Below are 25,606 nucleotides of genomic sequence, written 5' to 3'. Positions count from 1 at the left end.
GAGGATCGTGCAGAACTTGCGCATGCGCAGCTCTTGGTAGGCCTATGTTTTTTGTTTGTTGTTGTCTCATACTTTTAGATATGCTGTTATTATACTATTGCTTATGCTAGCTTTTAATATACGGTTTTATCATGATTAAAGCTTTAATACAGAACGCCAAACGCATGCACATCCATGTTTAATGTTTGTCATAGCTATGTGAAAATAAGTATATAAGTGGAACAGTTCATTGTTGGAGCAGCAGAGATGATCTGGAAAGAGAGAGATGCAGAGTGTGTGCAGAGCAGGGGATGAGAGGAACAGGATTGAGAACTGATGCTTTAGAATTTTGAAACTTGTAATTTTGAAACTTGTGAATCCATTAGAATGGTTAGAAAACAGAATTGCAAATCATACAGCATATGAACAGATTTTTACATGCACCCCTAGTCTTCTTCCTCTTCTCCAAAGCAGCGCAGCATTTAAGCACCATTTGTTTCATGTTCCCGGGGGCGGGGTTATATGGGTGTATGATGTCATTAACCCAGAAATTGGTTTGTTTTAGTCTCTTACCAGCCGTTCTCTATGCTAATTCTGTAAAAGAAAATATCTCCATTTGCATTGAACTTTGAGCTTCGCAACTTTGCGGATTTTGTTTATGCTCACACAGCTACGTTACACACCAATGAAAGTTAAAAAGGTGAAATCGTATTATATGGCCTCTTTAAACTGTTTTTAATTATTTTTTTCCCACATCAATCTACACTCCATACACATAATGACAAAGCAAAAACAGAATTGTCACAACTTCATAAATTCATTAAAAAAGAACAACTGAAATAAGTACATTGCATAAGTATTCATACCCTTAACTCAGTACTTAGCTGAAGCACCTTTACAGCCTCAAGTCTTTTTGGGTTTGATGCAACAAGATTTACACATCAGCATATGCTATTTATCTTTAAAGAAATTTAAAGCTTTTTTAACATAAAGCAGCAACATAAAATGTGAAAAAATGAAAGGGGTATGAATACTTTTACAAGGCACTGTACTTCAAATAAATGCTGTTCTTGTGAACTATTAAAATGTATCATGGTTTCCACAAAAATATTAAGCAGCACAACTGGTTTCAACATTAATAATTATAATAAATGTTTCTTGAGCAGCAGTTATTTATTTTATTTTAAATTGCAGTAATATTTCACAACATTATTGTTTTTACTGTATTTTGAATCAAACACATGCATCCTCTGCATGACTTCTTTCAAAAGCATTTGAAATCTTACTGAACCTTAAACATTTGAACGGTAGCATATCACACATTTCATACATGATGTACTCTTGTCAGACACAGTGAGAAAAAGAGAGGGCTACGAGGGCAAGTGTTGCTGAAATTTCAGTCACAACATGAACAATCACAATGGAAACACTCCACTGACATTCAACCCCACAGAAAGCACAAACCACCCAAAGAGACACATAAAGACACAGGGAGTCTCGCTGTCACACTGTACACTGTCATTGATACTGAAGAAAATGTTTGTGGTTGAGACAGAACAACCATGCCATGGAATACCAGCAGTAAGTACACAAGTACATCTGCCATACTATCAAAAAGCTAACTGGATCAATGCTTCAATCGTTATGCATGTTATTAAAGTTGGTTGAACCCCTGATGTCACATGGACTATTTTAACAATGTCCTTACTACCTTTCTGGGCCTTATACGTATCAGTTGCATTGTTATCTATACAGGGTCTGAAAGCTGTCAGATTTCATAAAAAATATCCTAATTTGTGTTCTGAAGATGAATGAAGGTATTACTGGTTTGGAACAACATGAGGGTGAGTAATGACAGAATTTTAATTTTTGGGGCGAACTAACCCTTTAAAACTGTGGTAAGTAGTTTTAATATGCTTAAACTGGAGCTACACCCTAACGGCAACCACCAACACACTAAGCCATGGTGCCAATGTGCGAAACGTCAAGCGTAGCCCTCTTAATTACCTGATCTCCTTCCCGTAACTTTGTGTTCTCTCTTTACTAATAACTACACCGCAAATATGAAAACATCATATTCATCATAGTATGACAACATAATGACAACATTGGTTGTTTTTTAATCATTTCAGAGTGCTGATTCCAAAAATAGTGTAGCACTTTTGCTTTTGGCAACTACAATTAACAAAAAACAAGAACAAGTCTTGTATTATCCTTTAAAGGTTCAATATTATAAAAATCAGACTTTTTCCATGTTTAAGTGCTATAATCGGGTCTTCAGTGCATCTACCAACCCAAAAAATGTGGGAAAAAAAAAAGGACAATCCAGTAGCTTTGTTTTGGTAAGCCTTTTTCTGCAAGCATGTGAAAAATGAGCGCTTCAGTTTTCGCTCCCCACATGACGTGCTAAGTGGATCTTATGATAATATTACCATCCCTTAATCTGCACGCTTCTGCCCACGGTGCCGTCATTTTGTTTTTGCAAGCAACAGCGGTGTACCAGTTCCAATGTCACTACAAAAGTTCCCAGCCTCAGAAGAGACAAGACAGCTGTGGATTTATTGATTTATTTACTGTAAATTACACTGCTGCCACACACATCTAATATAAGCATGGGATTTCTTTCCCAGTTGTTTACCTTCACAGACATGTGAACTGTTTTTGTAACTCGTATGCGTTTTTAACATAAACCTGTGTGTATTTGATAATTTAAGCGCAATAAGACATGAAAGAGTTAGTTTAGTACTCACATGTCATGTCACAGCCTATTTCTGTGCGCGTACTTTGGATGTGTGCACTCAGAAAACCGCATATCGTAGGTTTAAACTAATATGGTTTAAAACGCATGATTTCATTGCGATAAACATGATAATCAAAACGAAACAGATGTTTTTTTGCAGAGTATCTGAAGTACGAGCTGTAAAGGCACAGCTCTGTTCAGGAAAAGGGGGCGGGGAGCAGCAGCTCATTTGCATTTAAAGAGACATGCACGAAAACAGCGTGTTTCTGCTTCCACTACTTCCAATAGGCATTTTCAAAATTATATAATAAATGAACTGTATGTGGGGTATTTTGAGCTGAAACAGACACATGATTCTCAAAACATTATTTTATACCTAATCTTTGTTTACACAATTTTCAATCCCTTGCATATTGTAAATTAATACGTCATTAAAACCAAATGTTTGACTTTTGATGGCTTTTGTTCATTTGACAAATGCATTATAGCTGATAAATATATGTAATTTGAAAAACAACTGTACGTGATGAAAAGTTTTTGTTGATATTTTTCAACTCAGCATCATCAAATTAGGACTTACCAGGAAATAAAATACCAGAATTATTTTTAATTCCTATTTAAGACAGTGATATCGATATTTATGGCAACAAACAGACCTTTCGCAGAAGGTGTGCAGGCAGGGCAGGACTTTGGGGTTGTGGTAGTGGTCCAGACAGATACTACACACCAGGAACTGCTTGTCTATCTGGCGGACCACTGGGCTTGTGCGGCCGGTCTCAAACTTTGCCATGGTGACAGACATCCACAGAGGGGGCCGGGGGCCAGGACACACCTTAACCTGAAATGAAGAAGATGCTATGTTACTGAAAAATTAAAACCCATAACACTACACCACTTTAACTTTGATGAACAATGATGGAGAGGCTCAGAGTGTGGCATGAAAAGACAACCTAAAAAATGAAGAGAAACACATGAGAATAAGATGACAGGTGACGCCTGCTGAGCCGCTATCAAACCGGTAACTTTAACACAGGAAAATAACTGTTATTCTGCAGGCCAAAGAACACACCGTATTTCATCAGAAAAGACGAGCGTGGAAAATTGGATTACGGAGTGGTGGAGGCAAATAGATGCTGTCAATTTTCATGCCACTTTTCCAGATGAGACACAACAACAGCGGGCAGACAGATAAGTACTGATACAAGGACATGAACTACTGCTGCGGCCATTACTAGCTCTTGACGATGGTGGTACATGCTGTGCCACTTTAGTTGTCCTCTAGGCAAAGAGATATGAGACAGAGGAATAACTAATATTTCAGGATTAATTCTATTTCAGGATGTTAAAGAAAGTGTCTAATATAGGGCTGTAGAAATTTAACCACCTTCAAAGCAGTAAAAAACTCATGACAAAAACGTACAGTTGAAGTCAAAAGTTTACATACACCTTGCAGAATCTGCAACATGTTAATTTTTTTTTTACCAAACTAAGAGGGATCATACAAAATGCATGTTTTTGTTTATTTAATACTGACCTGAATAAGATATTTCACATAAAAGACGTTTACATATAGTCCACAATAGAAAATAATAGTTGAATTTATAAAAATTACTCTGTTCAAAAGTTTACATACACTTGATTCTTAATACTGTGTTGTTACCTGAATGATCCACAGTTGTGTTTTTTTGTTTAGTGATAGTTGTTCATGAGTCACTTGTTTGTCCTGAACAGTTAAACTGCCTCCACAAATTCTTTGGTTTTTTAGCATTTTTGTGTATTTGAATCCTTTCCAACAATGACTGTATGACTTAAGGATGCATCTTTTCACACCGAGGACAACTGAGGGTCTCATATGCAACTATTACAGAAGGTTCAAACGCTCACTGATGCACTAGAAGGAAACACAATGCATTAAGAGCTGGGGGGTGAAAACTTTCAGACAATATTTTGCCAAAATATATTTTTTGTCATTTAGTACTGCCCTTCAGAAGCTACAGAAGATACTTGCATGTTCCCCAGAAGACAAAATAAGTTAAATTTACCCTGATGTTCAAATTCAAAAAGTTTTCACCCCTGGCTCTTAATGCAGTGTTTTAGTTATTTCAGTACATCTGTTAGATTAAGGCACATCTTACCCCACTCTCCCTTACAATTTAACAGATTTAACAGAAACATAAAATGAGTCCTTTAATTCAGAAAAGTCTTTCCGTCTGATTAGTCTGCAGGCCAGTGTTTCATTAACACTCTTTCAGTCTCTCACTTCTGCTCTCTGCCATGTTTTGACAGCGAGTGTCTTGTTCTCAGTTTACTCCAGTCCCTCTGGTCTCAGTGCTGCTCTGATAATTCTGCAGGACTGACATGTGCTCTCGTGGACGTATGAGTGATGGTAACGTGAGAGCGTTAAACACGGCTGATACCCATTCTGTATAATCCTCCTCCCCCAAACCCCCTCACCCTCTCTGATTTGATATGTTGATGTATACGGGCTATATTTAGATGTATGTCTCAGTGGGGTAGGCTTAATAAGGGGTCACGTCCAGCAGCGGATGGCTAAGATTCTTGTGGCACAACACAGAAAAAGGAGCCAGAGCAGGTATCTGGGCTGATGGGGGCTCAGATACACACTGACACATAGAATTCATGATCATGTTACTAAACATGTTGCAAAGCATATTTATAAATGAGATTTACTAGTCTGAAATGAGAAACACATCTGAAAATAGGCACAGAACGTTTCCTGCCGTTAATGACATATAATAGTGTCTATAAAAAAAAATATTTAGTTTGCAAACATGTACTCTCTCATGCACGCAAACTAAATTTCTTTTTTTATTAAATCATTATAATCAGGTGTGTAAACAGGTTTTTATTTTCACTGTTGAAAGTATTTTTTACATATATCTTAAATTTATTAATGATAAATATGATTACGTTTTTGGGGAGTCACACCACATGACATTCGACCTGAACTAACCTTGTCTAGTCATAAAAATGACACGTTATGTGATATTTTAAGAGAGTTATTGACATACACAGTCATGAGGGTCTGCAAGGGTCCTCTATATGAATGACATCATATATATATATATATATATATATATATATATATATGATAGATAATAATAATAGCCAAACTAGATTTTTTAAATTAGATTTTATTTTCAAGATTTTTATTTTATTTCTGTTTTAATTTGTTTAAACCTGTCTGTACTTTTAGATACATTTTAGATATTTACATTTAGATATTTAGTTTAAACTAAATAAAAATTAGAAGTGTTTGCCTTTGGACATGATGCTCGAATTTCTTTTAAAACATTTTTTTTTCTTCTATTTTTTGTTTGTTTGTTTTTAATTTATTAAAAATAACACATTAATAATTATAATAGGCAAACTATTATGGTTTATATTTTCTTTTTTATATATTTAATTCTTTCTTATTATATAAAGGATCAATTTCTCTCTCTCTCTCTCTCTCTCTCTCTCTATATATATATATATACACAGTATCAGTCAAAAGTCTTTAAACAGCAAGATTTTTAATGTTTTTTAAAGATTTTTTTCTGCTCACCAAGCCTGCATTTATTTGATCCAAAGTACAGCAAAAACAGTACAATTCTGTACTGTTACAATATTTTTTACTATTTAAATAACTGTTTATTATTTGAATATGTTTCAAAATGTAACGTATTCCTCTGATTTCAACAATGAATTTTTATCATTATTACTCCAGTCTTTAGTGTCACATGATCCTTCAGAAATCATTCTAATATGCTGATTTGCTGCTCAAAAAACATTTATTATTAATATTATTATGTTGAAAGCAGCTGAGTAGAATTGTTTCAGGTTTTTTGATGAATAAAAAGTTCAGAAGAACAACATTTATCTAAAATAGAAACCTTTTGTAACATTATAAATGTCTTTATCATCAATTTAAAGAACGCTAATTTCTATAATTTCTTCCTATTTCTTCTATAATTTATAGCTTTTAAGTGGTATAGTGTATAATGTTACAAAAGCTTTTTATTTCAGATAAATGCTGATCTTTGGATCTTTCTTTTTGTCAAAGAATCCAGAAAAAAAGTTTCTTAAACAGCAAATCAGCATATTAAAATGACTTCTGAATGATCATGTGACAATGAAGACTGGAGTAATTATGCTGAAAATGTAGCTTTGATCACAGGAATAAATTACATTTTACAATATTTTCAAATAGAAAACAGTTATTTTAAATAGTAAAAATATTTCACAATATAGCTGCTTTCACTGTATTTTGGATCAAACAAATGCAGGCTTGGTGGGCAGAAGAGACTTCTTTAAAAAACATTACAAATTACAAAAACAAAACAAAACTTTTGACTGGTGATGATAGATAGATAGACAGATAGATAGACAGATAGATAGATAGATAGATAGATAGACAGATAGATAGATAGATAGATAGATAGATAGATAGATAGATAGATAGATAGATAGATAGATAGATAGATAGATAGATAGATAGATAGATAGATAGATAGATAGATAGATAGCTCTAAACTCTTAAGGGTGACATAAATTCACCTGTTCCTCTAAAATGAAATATGTAAGACCTCAGGGGTCAGGCCAGCGGTCAGCAACCCTGACCCAGATACAGCCACAATTGAGAAACCAAACACTGTGTCATTGTTCAAAAAAAAAAAGCAAACAACAATCAGCAATTGTGTCACGCACCCTCTTACAAAATTATCCCACAATCACTCCCACACGTCACTGTGTCCATGGCACATACACCTTTCAAACACCATCCACGCCCATCTAACTGCTTCCGACATCCATCAACCTTCAATGAGATGCTGAACTCAAGATCTAGACTTCCAAAACTATAGCTTAACATCTCAAAAAATATATATTTTATCTATAAACAACCTCAAAACATATAACTGCTCTCCCACATGAGGGTCTTCTGAAAACATGGTAAAATCCGATTAGGCAGTGAAGGCGTGGACATGATACTAACCAAAGCATGAAACCATTCCTCAACCTCTGACCAGCTGTTTAAAAAAGGAAACCAGAGACAGAAACAAAAGCATTCTTCTCTTTCATAGACCAAGCTCTTCACTGCACCAGTGAGCAAGTAAAAACACACAGACGACCGTTCACGTGCACACACCAGGACTCTAAACGCACTAGAGGGTTAAAGAAAAATCACACTTACACTCAAAAGCAAAGTGGACGCTTCTCAAGCAGGTCCCATTGTTGTTTTCTCAGATTTCAGCAAGGCCTGGTGGCTGAATAGCACAACAGATCCCCTTCCCTCTGTCTCTAGCCCCCCTCCCCAGATGAACGCACGGCTTGTCGTTCCCCACGCCTAGTGCACTCTCACTGCCCGAGCAACAGCTGTGATGTCACAAAGGGGCGGCTGGCTAAAGCCAAACCACGTCTACCGGGCTACACCATTGGTTGAGGCTGAATGCAGAGCCTTTGCTCCTCCCACGAGCTCTGCTGCGATTGGCCTTTCAATGTTATCTTCCCAAAGGCATGGATTGCCTCAGAGAGCAACAATTCCTACTGACAGATTGGGTGGGTTGGGAAAGAGAAAGGATTTGAGTTGAAAGAAAGCTTTTTAGTTGCACTTTGTGTGTGAAAGCTTATGAACAATGCACAATAATGATCATATAAAAACACTTAAGTTTAGTTTGACAGTTGTAGTCATAAAAAATAGTGTTCAGTTCACTGTACACCTGCTTCTAAAGAAAAAGCTTCTTGGTGGATAAAGCTTCTTAAATGCACTTGAGTGAAAGTGAATCATTTTGAGTCACAAAAAGTGTAGGATGTTTCATTGCTCAAAGATTATTTACGGTATGTTTCACTGTTCAACTATTTTAACGTGACATAATCATCAAAATGAATGTTAATCTCCTGTTAGCTCCATATATTGCCCTACTTTTGCTTGCTTGTGAACTGACTGACATATAAAGTCATAAAACAATCGCTCCGTATGATGGTTATATAAAAGGTGATGTCATTACATCTGGGTGGAGTGACTCCAGATTGCAGGATTATGACTCTTATTCATGAGTAATAAAAAAAAATTATAATAAACTAATAAATAAAACTGACAAAAATGCATTTTATAATTCAAAAAGAAATTAATAATTACTATTAAACAATATTTTCATGTATGTATTAGGGCTGGGTGATATTGGCCAAAAAAATAATATCTCTGTATTTTTTGGCTGAATTACTTTGTATTTTCTACAGTGTTATATTTGGATTAATATACATATACATATATGTAAGGCAATTAAATTAAAACAAATATATAAATATATAAGTATGTAGGTTATTATGTGCAAAATAAGAGGCTAAAATCACACTGCATTCTAACATTGTAAAACATCACAGTCTAAAACCAATTATTATTATTATCTGACCAAACCCAGATAACAGGTCTCATCAATTCCACTTGTCGGAGAACATGTTAACAGCCCTATTAAATAATGGTAAGATCTATGGCCTTTAAGGAAATCAGTTTTTATTGTTGGCATTTTTTTTCAAGTTTAATATCTAAATGTTAGTGAAAAGAAGATTTCAAGTGATTTAAGACACGTAAGAAAAAAGACATTACATATTATTTAGCAAGCCTGAATCCACCTAAATCAATGATTAAAAGAGTATTTTTGGCAAATCCTTGTAATTTAACAAAAATATGATGTTTTTAATCATTTATGACTGTTACAGCAGCAGCTGTGGTCTGATCTCCCTAAAACTTTGCATGCTTGTTTAGAATCACCTGTGGCATGTGCTCACCAGATTTCCTAAAGTTTTGAGTTTTGTTTAGGCTTTACTAAACGATCCCATTCCAGTATCCCAAACTGTTTTCAACATTTTTTGATAATTATTGGCTTAGAGTCTAGAGAATTGTACTGCAGTGTTTTTTTTCCAGATTGAGCGAAAAACCTAGGGCTAGTTCCCAATGTAGGTTTTTCACATCTTCTCAATTATTTGACTAACAGTTTGATTGACAGCAGTGGTTTTAGATGCAAAGTTGTTCAGTACGAGGAGGTCTATCGTATGATTTGAATATCATGTGTATGTTTAAAAAAACCCGCAATATACAATCGTTTATCCCCATGAAAAATGTGATATCGCCCCAGGTGGCCAATTTCTTTAAAGTTTCTCACAGACCTTTAGGGAGTCAAACAGGCCCACTGAGTTTCGCTCTGATCAACATCCGTTAACCTTGTCTGATAGATGCTCGAAATTAATCAATGGTGGCCATATTTTTTGAGATGCACAAATGTCCTTATAGACACTTGTGGCACTTTGGACCAAGACTGTGCATACAGATTTTCATGCTGATAAACGGTTGCATAGTTATGGCCATCTTTATGTTTTTTCCCCTTATAGCACCACCAAGTGACCAAGCTCCATGACTTCTTTCATGTGACCTCAGATTGAGCTCTTAGAAAACATGTTGTGAGTTTGGTGAAGATATCTCATTCCGTTCAAAAGTTACAGCCGTTTTAGTAAAAACGGCCTTGTTGCTTTTAATCGTTTTGGTGTCCCTTTGAAACAGTGAATCGAAAGTTCAACTTTTTTGATAATTATTGATATTCACTCTCTGGAGAATTTTCCTGCACTGATTTGGCTCTGATCAGGCGAAAAAACTAAGAACAGTTCACAAGTAGCGCCACCTTAGTGACATTGTCGGGCAGTGTGAGTACTACCATCTCTCCAAGTTTCAAGTCTCTGCGATTTATGGTTTGGTCTGCCTGATCAGTTTTACATGGAAATTGCTGATGCTTGGCCATTCTAACAATTACAATAGGGTTTTAGGGCTACATGCTTGAACCCCTAATAAAAAACTTTTCGATTTCAATCCGCATATGTAATGGACATTGATTATGAACATCTTTGGTACCTACTTTGAAGGCATCTTGAGTAGAACAACTTAATATCACGGTTCAATACAGTGTGTCGAAAAACTCCCATTTCATTTTCTCCACCAACTTCAAAATTGTCCTACATCACTGCAGAAGTACCGACCCAGTGTTTACAAAGTGAACATGCAAAGAAGATCAAACGCCCTTTACAAAAACGGTAAAACAGCGATGTAGGACGATTTTGAAGTTGGAGAAGAAAATGAGATGGGAGTTTTTCAAACTACCCTAACTGTCTTGAGCCAAAATACACATAGTTCACGCAGAGCTAGACAAGCATTTGAGGTTAAAAAGTATATAAATTGTTATGTTTTATTTTAGTAAATAACCAATTGTTTCGCTAGATAAGACCCTTATTCCTCGGCTGGGATCGTTTAGAGCCCTTTAAAGCTGCATTTAAACTGCATTTAGAAAGTTCAAACTTTCGGGCACCATTAAAGTCCACTATATGGAGAGAAATCCTGAAATGTTTTTTTAAAAAACAGAATTTCTTTACAACTGAAAAAAGAAAGACATGAACATCTTGGATGACAAGGGGGTGAGTACATTATCTGTAAATTTTTGTTCTGGAAGTGAAATTCTCCTTTAACTAGCCTATATCTTAAAAAGTATTTTAAAGCCCTTAATAAAAACATGTCTCATGTATAGGACAAACTGAAATATACACTTTACCCGCAGCAGCACAATTTTTCATATGCTCTCGTATTGAACTACTGTATATCGATATAAACGATAATGCTAGTATACCGCCCAGCCCTGCCTATACTTCTACCTTTTACATATTTATGAATGTAATTATTTATTTGTTTAAAAACAGATTTCAAAACACTGAGTGAATGACATTTTTAATCCATCGGCAGAGCAGCCCAAGATTAAATGGAAAACATCAACTGTCATTAATCTGGAGGGATTGACTGTCTGATTTCTCCCACGGTGGCTGGTTTTCAGATAACACCCACACCTCTGACTGACGCCACTGCTTTCAACTTGCACCAACACAGCAGGCATAACTAAAGCTGGACTTTTTAATCATGGAATTTTTTTGCATATGGGAGAATACATGCTGTAACTTGTGTAAAAGGGAAATTAAAGACAGTGAAACCTTTGTAATCTTTGTGACAGAGCAGCTTTGTGGTGGATGATCCGGGCTGACATGATAAATATTGCTCGCTAACTTCTAGGTAGAGGCACCCAGAATGTACCGGCCATAAAAAAGGGGGGGATTTTGTTCAACCAAATCATGAAACGCAGCCAACCGAAATCTTAAATTCATATCTACTGCACTTTCCTGACCTACTAAGCGGGCTAATATCATCTGTCAGGGTTTTGCACTGTCCAGTAGATCAGTAACTGACTGTGCTTACTCAAACAGCAAAGAACTGTGGGATAGCGCTGTGGGAAACTTCACAGCAAATCCATTCTGCAATGCCAGTCATTCCAGTTAAACTCCATCAAATTTAAATCTTCATATATTTTCTGTATATCATCTGTGCAGTAACTAAACATATGGAGCGCTCCCACACAGCACAAACAGTGAAGTGTAATTAAAGTTGTTTCTTGATGATTGCATTAATTAATCTTTACATAAAGTGCAATAAGATGCTACGTCCAGTTTACTTGGCTCAGATGGAGTCCTCAGGCACCGTCCTCTTACTGTGTCCAGTTATGTAATACAGCATGTCACTGCAATTGCAGAGAGGGAGCGGTAATCATGCCGCAGGAAACATGACTCAACAGAATGCTGTCAGGATACCGCAGGGCACAGGAGAGAGAAAGCGGGATTCAACAGAGCGAGAAAGATCTTGCTCTACCTATGTCACAGTCTTGTAGTGGTCATTACACAGATTTGGGAGTTTACAGCTTGTGTTTAAATTTTTACATTCATAAGTTGACAGCCTAGAGTAATTTCTATTGCTCAATAGTTTCTCTTTATAGCTCAGGCTATAAAATATAGACACATATGCAGTTGTATTACTCTAGTTGTGCTCGGTTTCCTCTCAGTAACTGGACCTGGTCCTGACAGTGGAACATTAAAAGCTTATTCGCATAATATTACGTTTGTCCTAATAATCTTACTGTCTTTTTCTCTCTTTCTCTGTACTATGGGAATATTCCTCAAGGGAATGCATGCATAGCTGGGTACGTGAGATGGGTCAGAAATAATCTGATCCTTTAAATAACTAATGTTTATTTGTGTGTGTGTGTGTGTGTGTTTTCAGAGGAGATACTTGAGAACACTTAATGCCTTGAGCATATAAACAATACCAACAAACAGGTCAAAGACTTCTGCGTTTAATAAAGCACTTGCCATATGTAAAGTGGAGAGTTTTAACAAAGCTAATGCACATGTGCTTTTCGCAGATGGGTGTGAGTCACCCTGCGGATCGGCCTCTGGCGTTTCAGTGGAAAAACTCACTTATACAGTGTGTTTATCAGTTTAGGAGTATAAATTATGCAGGAGTGTCCTCGTTCTGTGATTCAGGACTGAACAAGTGTTTTCTGAATAGTGAGAAGAGGACCAGACCCATGAGAGTTCAAAGAGGCTACGGTTCTGGAGGGCTCTGACGCATCCATCAAAAAATAAACCTGAGCAAATACGAAATAAAAAACACTGTCAAGGGTATTACGAGATACATTCGATTAATATGCTGCGTGATGCAAACAACATTAGATTTTTCTTTGGATTTTAAGTGTGTAATCTTTATTTTGTGAAATATTTAATCGCTCTTGCAATTTAATGTGCAGAAACAACCTTAAGTAGGGATGCACAATATTACATTTTTTCCGATATCCAATGCGTTGTGATACTCTCTTCACAATAACAGCACGCCGCTGCCGACAGGATGAGGAGGAGATGGATTATTGAATAAAGTTGTTATTTTTGATTTCTTTGTGCACAAAAAGTATTCTTGTAGCTTCATAACATTACGATTGAACCACTGATGTCACATGGACCATTTTATGTCCTTGCTACGTTTCTGGACCTGGGAACATTTCAGTTGTGTCGCTGCCTATGCAGGGTCAGAAAGCTCTCGGATTGAATCAAAAATATCTTTATTTGTGTTCTGAAGATGAACGAAGGACTTATAGGTTTGGAATGACATGAGGGTGAGTAATTCAAGACAGAATTTTCATTTTTGGGTGAACTAACCCTTTAAGTAAGCGAAGTAGAGTGTGGTTGTGGTGCTTTTAAAAAGCCTGATACATCAATTTCTGGCTTAACCAGTGGCGTGAGTTTGGGCTGGGACTAGCTGAAAGAATCTTTACTTCTGCAGTTGCATTTGATGCCACAGGGAGCGTAGAAATGACATATGCAGTACTTTACAATTAAAGCTGTGATGAATCGAAATAGCAACAGATCTTTTCTTCTGTTTTGTGACTTACACCCAAAAAAAAAAAAAATATCGAAAATTAGGGCAGGGACTTTGTTTTTATCTATTGGTTGTTATTTGGATAGAGGTAGGGCTTAAAGTGATAGTTCACCCAAAAATGAAAATTCTGTCATTAATTACTCACCCTCATGTCGTTCCAAACCCATAAGACCTTTGTTCATCTTTGGAACACAAATTAAGATATTTTTGATGAAATCCGAGAGCTTTCTGACCCTGCATAGACAGCAACACAACTGACACGTTCAAGGCCCAGAAAGGTACAATGTAAAAAACGCAACTGAATATTTTCCAGTTTACAAAACTTTCTGAGTCTCAGATACTAAAAAATGCAATTTTCTTAAAAAACTACATAAAAACCATTGTCAGACCAACAAATTACCCCAAATGTTGACCAACTAGTCAAACATAGTTGTCTGAACAAAGAATTTCATATTGCTGAAATGTTAAGCCTTTGTGAGTTCCCCCTTGTCATTCAAGATGTTCATGTCTTTCTATCTTCAGTTGTAAAGAAATTATGTTTTTGAGGAAAACATTTCTGCATTTTTCTCCATATAATGGGCTGATATGGTGCCCCGAGTTTGAACTTCCAAAATGTAGTTTAAATGCGGCTTCAAATGATCCCAAATGCGGTTGTAAACAATCCCAGCCGAGGAAATAGGGCCTTATATAAACGATCGGTTATTTTCATTAAAAAAAATACAACTTAACTACTTTTTAATCTCAAACGCTTGTCATGCCTTTCTCTCCCTGAACTCTGTGTATTCTGGGTCAAGACAGTTAGGGTATATTGAAAAACTCCAATCGTATTTTCTCCCTCAACTTCAAAAATCATTTCAAAATCATCCTACATCGCTGCAGAAGTACTGACACAGCCTTTGCAAAGTGAACATGCAAAGATGATCAAACACCCTTAACAAAAAAGGTAAAACAGCGATATAGGACGATTTTGAAGTTGAGGGAGAACATGAGATGGGAGTTTTTCGATATACCCTAACTGTCATGAACCAGAAAAACACAGTCCAGGCAGAGCAAGACAAGACGAGTGTTTGGCATTAGGAAGTATAGAAATTGTTTTATTTTTATTAAAATAACCGGTCGTTACGCTAGATAAGACCCTTCTTTCTCAGCTGGGATCATTTACAACCGCATTTGGGATCGTTTGAAGCTGCATTTAAACTGCATTTTGGAAGTTCAAACTCGGGGCACCATATCAGTCTATTATATGGAGAAATGCTGAAATGTTTTCCTTAAAAATAATTTCTTTACGACTGAAGAAAGAAAGACATGAACATCTTGGATGACAAATGGGTGAGTAAATTATTTGTAAATTGTCGTTCTGGAAGTGGAGTTCTCCTTTAATTTTATAAAGCTACAAGAATACTTTCTGTGCACAAAGAAAACAAATATAACGACTAAAAAAAAACAAAAAAATAAATAGAAGACGACGCACACTGTACATCTTTGTAAACTTAGCTGATGATTTCAACAACCTTACGTGCAATTTAGTGCCCAGCCTTACTTGTCTGAACCAGAATATACAGACGACGAACTAAGAGAGATGGACGTTCTACGTCAGAACACCTGCTCCTGCGTCAGGAGCACCACACACATGCACCGTGGTACTTTCCTCAATAAAGACACTGTAAACTGACACAGAAGAGAGGAAATTGTTAAATTAAGCAGTTATTTTTGCTTTCTTTGCACACAGAAAGTATTCTCGTAGCTTCATAACATTACGGTTGAACCACTGATGTCACATGGACTATTTTATCGATGTTCTTACTACCTTTCTGGGCCTTGAACGTGTCGGTTGCGTTGACGTCTATGCAGAATCAGAAACTTTCAGATTTCATCAAAAATATTTTAAATTGTGTTCCAAAGATGAACGAAGGTCTCATGGGTTTGGAACGACATGACAGTAATTAATGACAGAATTTTCATTTTTGGGCAAACTATCTCTTTAAAAGCATATGCCAATTGCATAAATGTAGCGAATTAGCAAAGCATTTGTGCTACCAAATTGTACTCAAAAGGAACATGAAATTCAACATAGTTCACCATCAGTATATTCCCGCTGTGTGCGGCAGCACTTTTTTTCAAGCTCTCCTGACTCTTCATTAATTCCTCCTTCCCCCATTTCTCTCTCGCTCTCTCTTTCTCAGAAACGCCTTCATAATCAAGGAACAACAGTCAATAGTATCTGTAACCAAGCCAGACTAATTCTCCCTAAGACCACTTACACTGACAGAAATAACATAACACACTGATCTCTTGGGAATAATTTCAGATTTAAATAAACCCCAACAAGCCTGCAGAGAAGTAAGATGACTTGAGAATGCTTTAAAACGATTGTTTTGTAGAGGATGTGCACGTTGTCATGCTCGTTTTATCGCATTACAGCACACATGATCACATCAAACACATCCATGCATTGCTCAAGTGGCACGGGGACTCTCTTTTCTCATGCTGCTTCACATGAACACTGACATTCAGAGTCAGCATCAGTCTTCAAAAGGAAAGGTTCCCTGGTCTCCCTCAGGTCTTTTTCAAATCAGTTCTTCAAAAAGTTTGCATCTGTCAGTGGCTGCAACATTTTAAGAGGTACTGCAGTGTAAGCTACTACATAAAAACAGATTCATTTTACTTGGAAATTTAAAGTGATAGCTCACCCAAAAATGAAAATTCTGTCATTAATTACTCATCCTCATGTTGTTCCAAACCCGTGAGACCTTCGTTCATCTTCAGAACACAAATTAAGATGTTTTTGATGAAATTCAAGAGCTTTCTGAGCCTGCATAGACAGAAACGCAACTGACACGTTAAAGGCCAGCTACGGTTGAGCCATGTTTAGTTGCACTGCTGTGAAGTCTTACTAGTTTGGAAATATCATTTTTGGGTGAAATAAACCTTCTGGCAAGAGATATTCAAATCAAAACTAACAGAAATCCACATGTTTTTACATCACACATGCTTCCATCCTAAGGCTAAAAAGACATTTTTAGCACTAACAAGTTCAAATCTCTTTCGTCCCTATTAATCAAACTGCTCAGAGAATGACATCTGCATATTAAACTATGCTATACCTTTATATTTTTCATTTATATTTCATTCTTATGCTTAAATGTTCTATAAATACTAATTAACACTTCAAATAACAGTGCGACTGAGAGAAAACCATCTAAAGCCATCTGCCAAAGAAAGCTAAAATAATACCTGCCATCACCAACTAAGAATGATTATGTCAATAGACTTCAGGAAGCACTTTTGTTTCCCTTTTGAATAAGAACAAAGACAGTGTACATATTTTAAATACAAGCAGGCACAAATATCAGCAATGGCTTTTAAACAGAAACTCTTTGTATTATGATTATGAATGTCACATCAAACTAGCTGTGCATTTAAGTGCTTTTACGAACTGGAAAGTCTGCTTGGGTCTCTATAAACCAGGTTGAATGAGCTAAACTGGTTCTATTGACCATATTAACAACAAACGTATCACACCCAGCAGACAAAACTCACATCACAAGTGCACAAACAAAAACACATAGGAATACCCTGAAGGGGAAGGTTGGGTAGAGTAATGGTCTCTCAGGCAGCCATAACTATCACAATAAAGGCTGTATGTCCCTGGCAAGGCATTTAATGTGACGCTACAAAGGGAACGAGAACAGGAACACACACACGCATACGTGAACAATGGCTGTGGATGGTAATTCACGTCACTACGCTAAAGCAGAGACATCTGTCAGCTGAGCTGCATCTTACTGCCCTTCCACCCATCATAATCTCCAACCAAAGGACGTCAAACGCCATTTGTGAGCATGACAATCCCTGTTTGACCTCTCAGTACCAGTCAAGGGAAGTTTTACAGTCAAACCTTGTGTAAAATCAGTGTGAAAAAGCATTTTATTGAGTTTTATGATCAAAAGCCTGAAGCATTTTTATGGATCCAAACTGATGGTTGGATTTCTAAGCCATACTGTACTTCTAGCTCTAAAAGACTTTGAATACACTGTCTTATTTCTTTTTTGTCAGGAGCCATTATGTCAATGTCAGCTGGGCATTCCTGTGAGGTCTTCTTTGTAATAGGCTTCACTCTTCAACACACACGTACACATAATGGCATGTAAGTGCCATTCAATTGTTCATTTGCTTCTTACAAATTTTTTTGATAGTACACAGAGGATTAGCACATATGGATAATCTTGCTCCTCTAAAAGTACATCAACAGCTGGATCAGTACAGAAAGTAGTGCAATAGCAAACTGTGAATCTTAATGTCTGTGAAATATATATTGAATGTATCACGTATCATCTGTTGAATGATCTTTGTATCTCAGTTGTTTAAGTCTCCTACATCTCAGATGTTTTTCCTGGGAGAACTCCTCTAAAAATAACTCTAAAATTAATAACATTACAGAAATGAAATAATTGTACAGATTGTCACTCTTTTTGTCTTAATGTGTGTAATTTTAATTTCCTAAGGAATGTTTAAATTGATATATATATATATATATATTCTAAAAAATAACAAAAAGTGTATAATAAAATAACAAAATTACAAAATTGAAGCTACTCCTAAACTGAAATAAATACTATATTAAAATATGAAAAAAAAATCTATAGACAAATAAATCATATTGTGAACCAATAATTGTATATTTTATATTTTTGTTAATTTAAAAAGCAAAAATATATATTGAAAAAATATTTATATTAAATGCATATTAAATAAAAATAATTGTTCTAAATTAAAATTTAGTTGTAATACTAAATCTACTATAATTATATAAATCTAAATAAAACCTAAACCTAAAAATTAAACCTATCTATCTATCTATCTATATTCTAAAAATTACAAAAAGCACATTTCAAAATTACAACAATGAAATTTTAAAAAATACTATATTAAAATATTAAAAAATACTACATTATAATACTATAATAGTATATTATTTATTTTAAACTTTCTAAGTGAAAACTAGAAATAATTAACCGAAATAAAATAAGCTGCAATACTAAATGTACTAATATTTAAATTAAACTAAATTATATATATTCTAAAAATGATTCATATTTTTTTAATATATTTATAGACAAATGAATCACAGCTGTGAACTTTAGTAATTGTATATTGTATAATATTTTTAATTTAAAAGCCCAAATAAAATATGAATAAATTATGAAAAATATTCATTTGAAATAAATATTAAATGAAATAACTTTTCTAAATGAAAATGAGAACTAACTGAAATAAGTTGCAATACTAAATCAAATTAATCAAATTTAAATAAAACAAAATTAAAGCTAAACAGAAATATAACATTTCTTTTAAAAATAAAAAAGTACAAAACAAAATTACAAAATTAAGTTACTATTGTACAATTAAAATACAAAAAGCTAAATTAAACTATTAATAAATACTATATTACTTTACGACAAAACTAAATTTCAATTGTCTTGAAGTATAAAAAGATCAACCATCAAGCAAAGTAATTTCCCTCTTGGGAAGCATCAATGCTAATTAAAATAATTACAGAGAGCAAACTTTTATAGCACAACAACAGCTGTATTTGCGTAATGTCTACAAAACAATATTATAATGAGTGTCACCTGTCCTGGCCCTGATTGTGCTGTTATGTTGTCATCACTACATTATTTACAGCTGCCTGCTTAGATGAAAATAATGACTGTAACTGTACCATCATGTCACTGTAATAGGGCGCAGCATGCAAGTCAGTAAATGGTGAAAAACAAAACGGTTTTATTCCTAAACACATCTGATGATCAGTTGCAGGATCATTAAGATGTATCACACATCTTCAGTCTACAGACAGTTCCTATCATTGCTAAGAGACTGCAAGCCGCTGTGAAACCAAACACACTCATCATGATCTGAATCATGAATTCAATATGAAGTCATCCATTTCAAATCTGCAGGTTGCAAAGCACACCGATCACATGTCAGAGGAGACAGTGAACATACTTGTGCTTACAAACACACACACACTCACCTAGATGCACATCTATACATTTCCCAGCACACTGTTGTTTTACATAAGCGCTGAAATCCTGGCGGGTGTTTGCAATCGCGTGTGTGTGTTTGTGCATGCGTGTGTCAGAGATGCCCAGCTGACTGAAAGGGAGAGGCCAGACACTGCAGTGAATTATTCATCACAGACAGTCCTTCTCAAAGCTACGTGAACAACAGCATGATAAACCCACGAGATGGATGGAAAGAATGAAAGCATGAAGGAGAAAGAATGAGGGATAAGAGGGAGCTCCCCGACACTGTACTCACGTGAGTTCTCGCAGCTGACAGTGAAAGAGGGATGAAAAGGAAAGAGAAAGATACGGACAGGTCTCAGTGAAGCATCCAAGCACACACCCGTCCAGCCTTACAGCCCCTCATCCCAAAAAAGAAGATACAGCCAATCCAGAAAGCAGGAAAGACAAGCAGACAGGAGAGAAGCAGCGGCAGAAGCAGGGCGTGAGCAAGCGAGGGTGTATAATGTGTGTGTGAGAGAAGAGAGAGAGAGACTCTGATGAGGAAGGAAGGGAAGGGTAGATAGTGGAAGCGTATTGGCCGAAGGGAAAGGAGGTGGGGATGTGCTCAGCCAATGCTCTGAGTGAAGGTACAAGGCAACAGGAAAATGGCAGAGAGAGAACACATCCTTTAGATACAGAGGAATCTCTCGTACTCTCTCTCTAAGGACTGTCACTGTACCACATACACTGCAAACAATCATATTTTGTCTTGTTTTCAAGATGTTCACGTCTTTCTTTCTTCAGTCGTAAAAAAATTATGTTTCTTGAGGAAACTTTTAGGATTTCTCTCTATATAGTGGACTTCTATGGTGCCCGTGAGTTTGAACTTTCTAAATGCAGTTTAAATGCAGCTTCAAAGGGCTCTAAATGAACCCAGACAAGGAAGAAGGGTCTAATCTAGCGAAACAATGTTTTTTTTTTTTTTTTAAATGTACAATTTATATACTTTTTAACCTCAACCACTTGTCTTGTCTAGCTCTGTGATGCACATGTGAACTCTGTGTAATCCGGGTCAATACAGTTGGGGTATGTTGGAAAACTCCCATTTCATTTTCTCCTCCAACTTCAAAATCGTCCTACATCGCTGCAGAACCCAGTGTTTACAAAGTGAACCTGCCAAGAAAGTCAAATGCCCTTTATAAAAAAAAAAAAAGAAAAGTAAAACAGCAGCAACAGTAGGTTGATTTTAAAGTTAGAGGGGGAAATGAGATGTTAGTTTTCCAATATACCCCAACTGTATTGACCCGGATCGCAGAGCTACAAAAGACGAGCATTTGTGGTTAAAAAGTATAAACATATGTTTTTTTTTTTTTTTTTTGTTTTTTTTTTTAAGAAAATAACCATTCGTTTCACTATATAAGATCCTTCTTCACCAGCTGGGATCATTTAGAGCCCACTGAAGCTGCATTTAAACACCATTTTGGAAGTTCAAACTTTGGGGCACCATAGAAGTCCAATATGGAGAAAATTACTAAAATGTTTTCCTCAAGAAACATAATCATAATCAAGAAAGACATGAACATCTTGCAAGACAATGGGGTGAGTAAATTATCTGTAAATTTTTGTTCTGAAAGTGAACTTCTCATTTAAATGTCTTTTGAGTTTGTCACACCCAGGGTATCTGCCACTAGATTAAAAAATAAAACGTTATTGCGACTTTTTATCTCACAATTCTGACCTTTTTTTGCATGATATAAACTCACAATTGCAAGAAATAAAGTCAGAATTGCGAGATAAAAACTCTGAATTGTGAGAAATTCACAATCCAGTCCTAATGGTTAATGGTAAACGAACTTGGCTTGCTGTCCTCAATGGACAATGCAAGTTTGTAGCTCACAATTCTGACTCGCAAATGCAACTGTATTCGGACTTTTATCTCGCAATTACGACTTCTGTCGCAATTGTTTGTCTTTTTTTCTCGCTAATGCAACTTTGTATGTCAATTCTTACTTTTTCTCACTAACGCAACTTTGTATCTCCTGATTCTGACTTCTTTCTCGCAAATGTGACTTTTATCTCACAATTTGGACTTTTCTCGCAATTGTGTTTACATCTCGCAATTCTGGCTTTTTTCTTGCTAATGCGACTTTATATCTGCAATTCTAACTTTTTTCTTGCAATTGCAAATTTTATCTCACAATTCTGACTTTTTTCTTGCAAATGCGAGTTTATATCTCGCAATTCCGACTTTTTTCTTGCTAATGCAACTTTGTATTTGCAATTCCGACTTTTCTCGCAAACTGTGTTTACATTTCACAATTCTGACTTTTTTTTCCTCACTAATGCAACTTTGTATTCTGCGATTCTGACTTTTTTCTTGCAATTGCAAGTTTATATATAGCAATTCCGACCTTTTTTCTCGCAAATGCGAGTTTGTATCTCGCAATACTGACTTTAATTCTCACAAATGTAAGTTTATATCTTACAATTCTGACTTTTTCTAGCAATTGTGAGTTTATATCTCGCAATTCTGGCTTAACTCGCAATTCTGAGAAAAAAATAGTCAGAATTTCAAGTTTGTATCTTGCAATTCTGACTCTTTCTGAACTGCTAATGCTTGTTATTATAGTGTTAGGGAAGGGGCCATGCTCAGTGGCTCCAGTGCATCATCGAGACATGATTTCAGCACCTGCAATAAATCCTGAACACAAATATGGTTAAAAAAAACAAAAAACGGTTTAACGGTCACAATTCAGTACTATGTAGTTCACAGTCTTGAACGTGTTTTCAGCAATACATTTATAACATTTATAATGTGTTCAGAAACAATTCTCAGAATTGCCTTTACATAGACTTTCATTGGTGCATGTTATTTCAAAGAAGTGTTTTTCTTTCCATATTAAATCAAACTGTAGTCACATAGTTGAAAAATGAAAGACCCTGTAGTCACATTCTGGAATGAAAAACCCAGCTTTTACTATTAATGTTAAAACCAATTACGATTAAAACCAATGACTCTCCTGTGTGATGAAATTGCATGATGTCATTTTTTTCTGTTGGCACACGTTTTCTCAGCACACTGTAAGAAGGAGGTCTTGTTTATATTCACAATAAGGGGAAATGGGGGGGAAAGAAGAGATAACAGGAAACAACATGATAGGAGAAAAATCAAGGAGACAAGATAATGACTGTGTAACTGTGTGAGAGCTAATGAAGATTAATGACTATAGAGGCAAAGAGAGAAAGAATGACTGGCCACCACTGTAGATATTCACTACACAGCAGAACAGAATGGAAAAATAATAGTGCTGGAATTCCAGCTTGGGCAATACGAGTCACTCAAGTCACATCGGTCTTCCAAGACAAGCTAAAAATATCCTTTATGTCAACCTAAGGAGAAAAACACATGGTGACATCTTGGACTACCAAGTCACAACTAGTGTCCTCAACATCTAATGACAAATTGAGTTCATTTCATCACTAAATACCAACCTAAGAGTTAGAATGGGCGTGGCTTAATTGATAAAAGCAACAACTGCATCCATGCTAAAGGGGGTGGGCTGGGCCTGATCTCATTCCTTGATTTGATTGCATGAGAGAGAGATGTTACCATGGAGACTGCATCCAGTGCAGCAGAACCCAGATGGCAGGCTGCCTGGTTCCCCCTCCTCCTCCTCCTCCTCCTCCCTCTCTTTCTCTCTCTCTTTCCTCAGCAGCCTGGAGTAGATTCATAAAGGAAGAGTACAGACCTGCAGGACCCATATTGTAAATTGCATGTGACTGCAACACAAAGCCAGCACTCAGCACTGTGTGAGAGTGTGTATTTTGTGCTCTATTAGTGGTATGAAGGCAGACCCTTTTCAGGAAGCCTGAGGGTGGTGATGCCATCACATGTGATGCTGCAGATTCCCACGTTGTGGTTTGGTAAATAGACTCTCCAAAGAGTACTAAAGAAACACTCTGGACAACACTGCAGTCTGCTCTTGTATATTTTGATATATGGATATGCACAGTTTTTTTCTTGTGTCAAGTAGGGTGTTTCATCAACCGTAAGTGCCTTTGGCCCTGTGGACTTGCTTTAAACACACTTTTCACACTCTAACTAGTTTATTTCATATGCCATTTATGTGATTTGACACATATACATTGTCATTTTTGTGTTTTTTTTTTCTACATACATCTAAAATGTTTTTACAAATGAATTTCATTTTCACCATATCTCAGTTGATATATTGTGCTTGATGGCATTCTGTGGTGGAAATGACATTGTTCGTCTATTTGTTTGTTTATTTAGTTATAATATAGTCTTTGTCTTGCTCGAGCCAATTTCATAGCTTTCTAAACATACAAAATTCATATTTTCAGTTTTTGCATACTTGAAAACTCAGATTTGACACAAATATTCTCTTCATACATAATATTTATCTTGATTTTTCTTCATGTTCACACATCAAGTCTTAAATTTCAATTAAAGCTCTTCCATGACATGTTTTTTCCAAGCCTACTCAACTGAGTATACTAACTTTCAAAGAAACTTCGTTATTAGAAATTGTGAGTGGACATGACAGCAATTTGCGTAAGAGTTAATAAAATATAGCTGCAAGCAGCTATTATCGGGGTTCAAGTGCTTATTTATTTACATATGAAAAAAGACATTAAGTATTATTTAGCAAGCCTATAACCACCTAAATCAATGACTTAAAAAACATTTTTGGCAAATCCAGGTAATTTACCATAGAAATTTAATTAATTGTAACATTTATAACTGTTATAGCGCCACCTATCCTCAGATTTCCATAAAACTTTGCATGCTTGTTTAGAATCATGTCGCATGTGCTCACCTAGTTTAATTAAGTTTTGAGTTTTCGTTTAGTTTATAGGCTTTTAGGTATAATTGGTCACACCCCTTTAAAAATGACCCTGTTATAGCTAACCAAAGTGTATAGTTAAACATTTTTTTGATAATTATTGAGTTTGAGAGAAAAACATTTTTTACATAATCAAGAATAATAAATGAACGATTTGACTGACAGCAGTGGTTCTCAAGGCAAACTTTGGTGCCAAAGCATTTTTGTTTCCAGGAAAAACCTTAAAGAACACAACACACGTGTCTCCCGGAAATCCAGCATAATCTAACCAATCCGATGATGATTTTGAAACTCCTGAAGTGTTTCCAGCTAAGTGTGCCGTATGCATCAGACGTTCAGCCAGCGGTCTGTGGGCGTGACGTCTGAGACTGAGACTATCTGAAATGAGACGCAGCCATCGACTTCGATGGTTTGATCAAAAGTTGAAATCAACCCCTGGAACATAAAAGTGCCCATTCATGTGAAAAACAAATATACATTTTGTAAACCACAAACATAGACCAAGAGGGGCTTTTGGAGTAAAAAAGGTTAAAAACCACTGATGTAATGCTTAGATAACCAAACACTTGCTCGTTTGATGTCTGTTGTATGCAAGACAGCTACAAGATACAGCTAAAGACATGCATCAGCATTTATCTGGGTTAGTTATTGTATTCAATATTCTCACATATGCAAACAGGGAATACCATTGCTTAATTACTTAATAACTGCCTGGTAT

The 25,606-nt window shown here is 35.9% G+C and overlaps 1 protein-coding gene across 5 annotated transcripts in view; it reads right to left on the bottom strand.

The window, feature by feature from the left end:
* trim3b (tripartite motif containing 3b) overlaps nt 1-25,606 on the bottom strand; it is a 42,523-nt gene that overhangs the window by 15,307 nt on the left and 1,610 nt on the right. For 2 of the 5 annotated variants that reach the window (XM_051121121.1, XM_051121125.1), the window contains exons 1-2: nt 7,914-8,075; nt 3,376-3,557 (exon numbers count right to left, since the gene is read on the bottom strand). In XM_051121121.1, coding sequence (XP_050977078.1) covers nt 3,376-3,521 — 146 coding nt within the window. In that variant the 5' untranslated portion in view covers nt 3,522-3,557; nt 7,914-8,075. Of the gene's footprint in view, nt 1-3,375; nt 3,558-7,913; nt 8,076-20,046; nt 20,293-20,333; nt 20,555-25,606 lie in introns of those variants that run through there. The other 3 variants (XM_051121122.1, XM_051121124.1, XM_051121123.1) reach the window with 3 other exon arrangements.

Source organism: Labeo rohita, chromosome 10 (assembly GCF_022985175.1).
Source record: "Labeo rohita strain BAU-BD-2019 chromosome 10, IGBB_LRoh.1.0, whole genome shotgun sequence".
Classification (NCBI taxonomy): Eukaryota; Metazoa; Chordata; class Actinopteri; order Cypriniformes; family Cyprinidae; genus Labeo; species Labeo rohita.
This window is presented reverse-complemented; position numbering and strand designations above follow the sequence as displayed.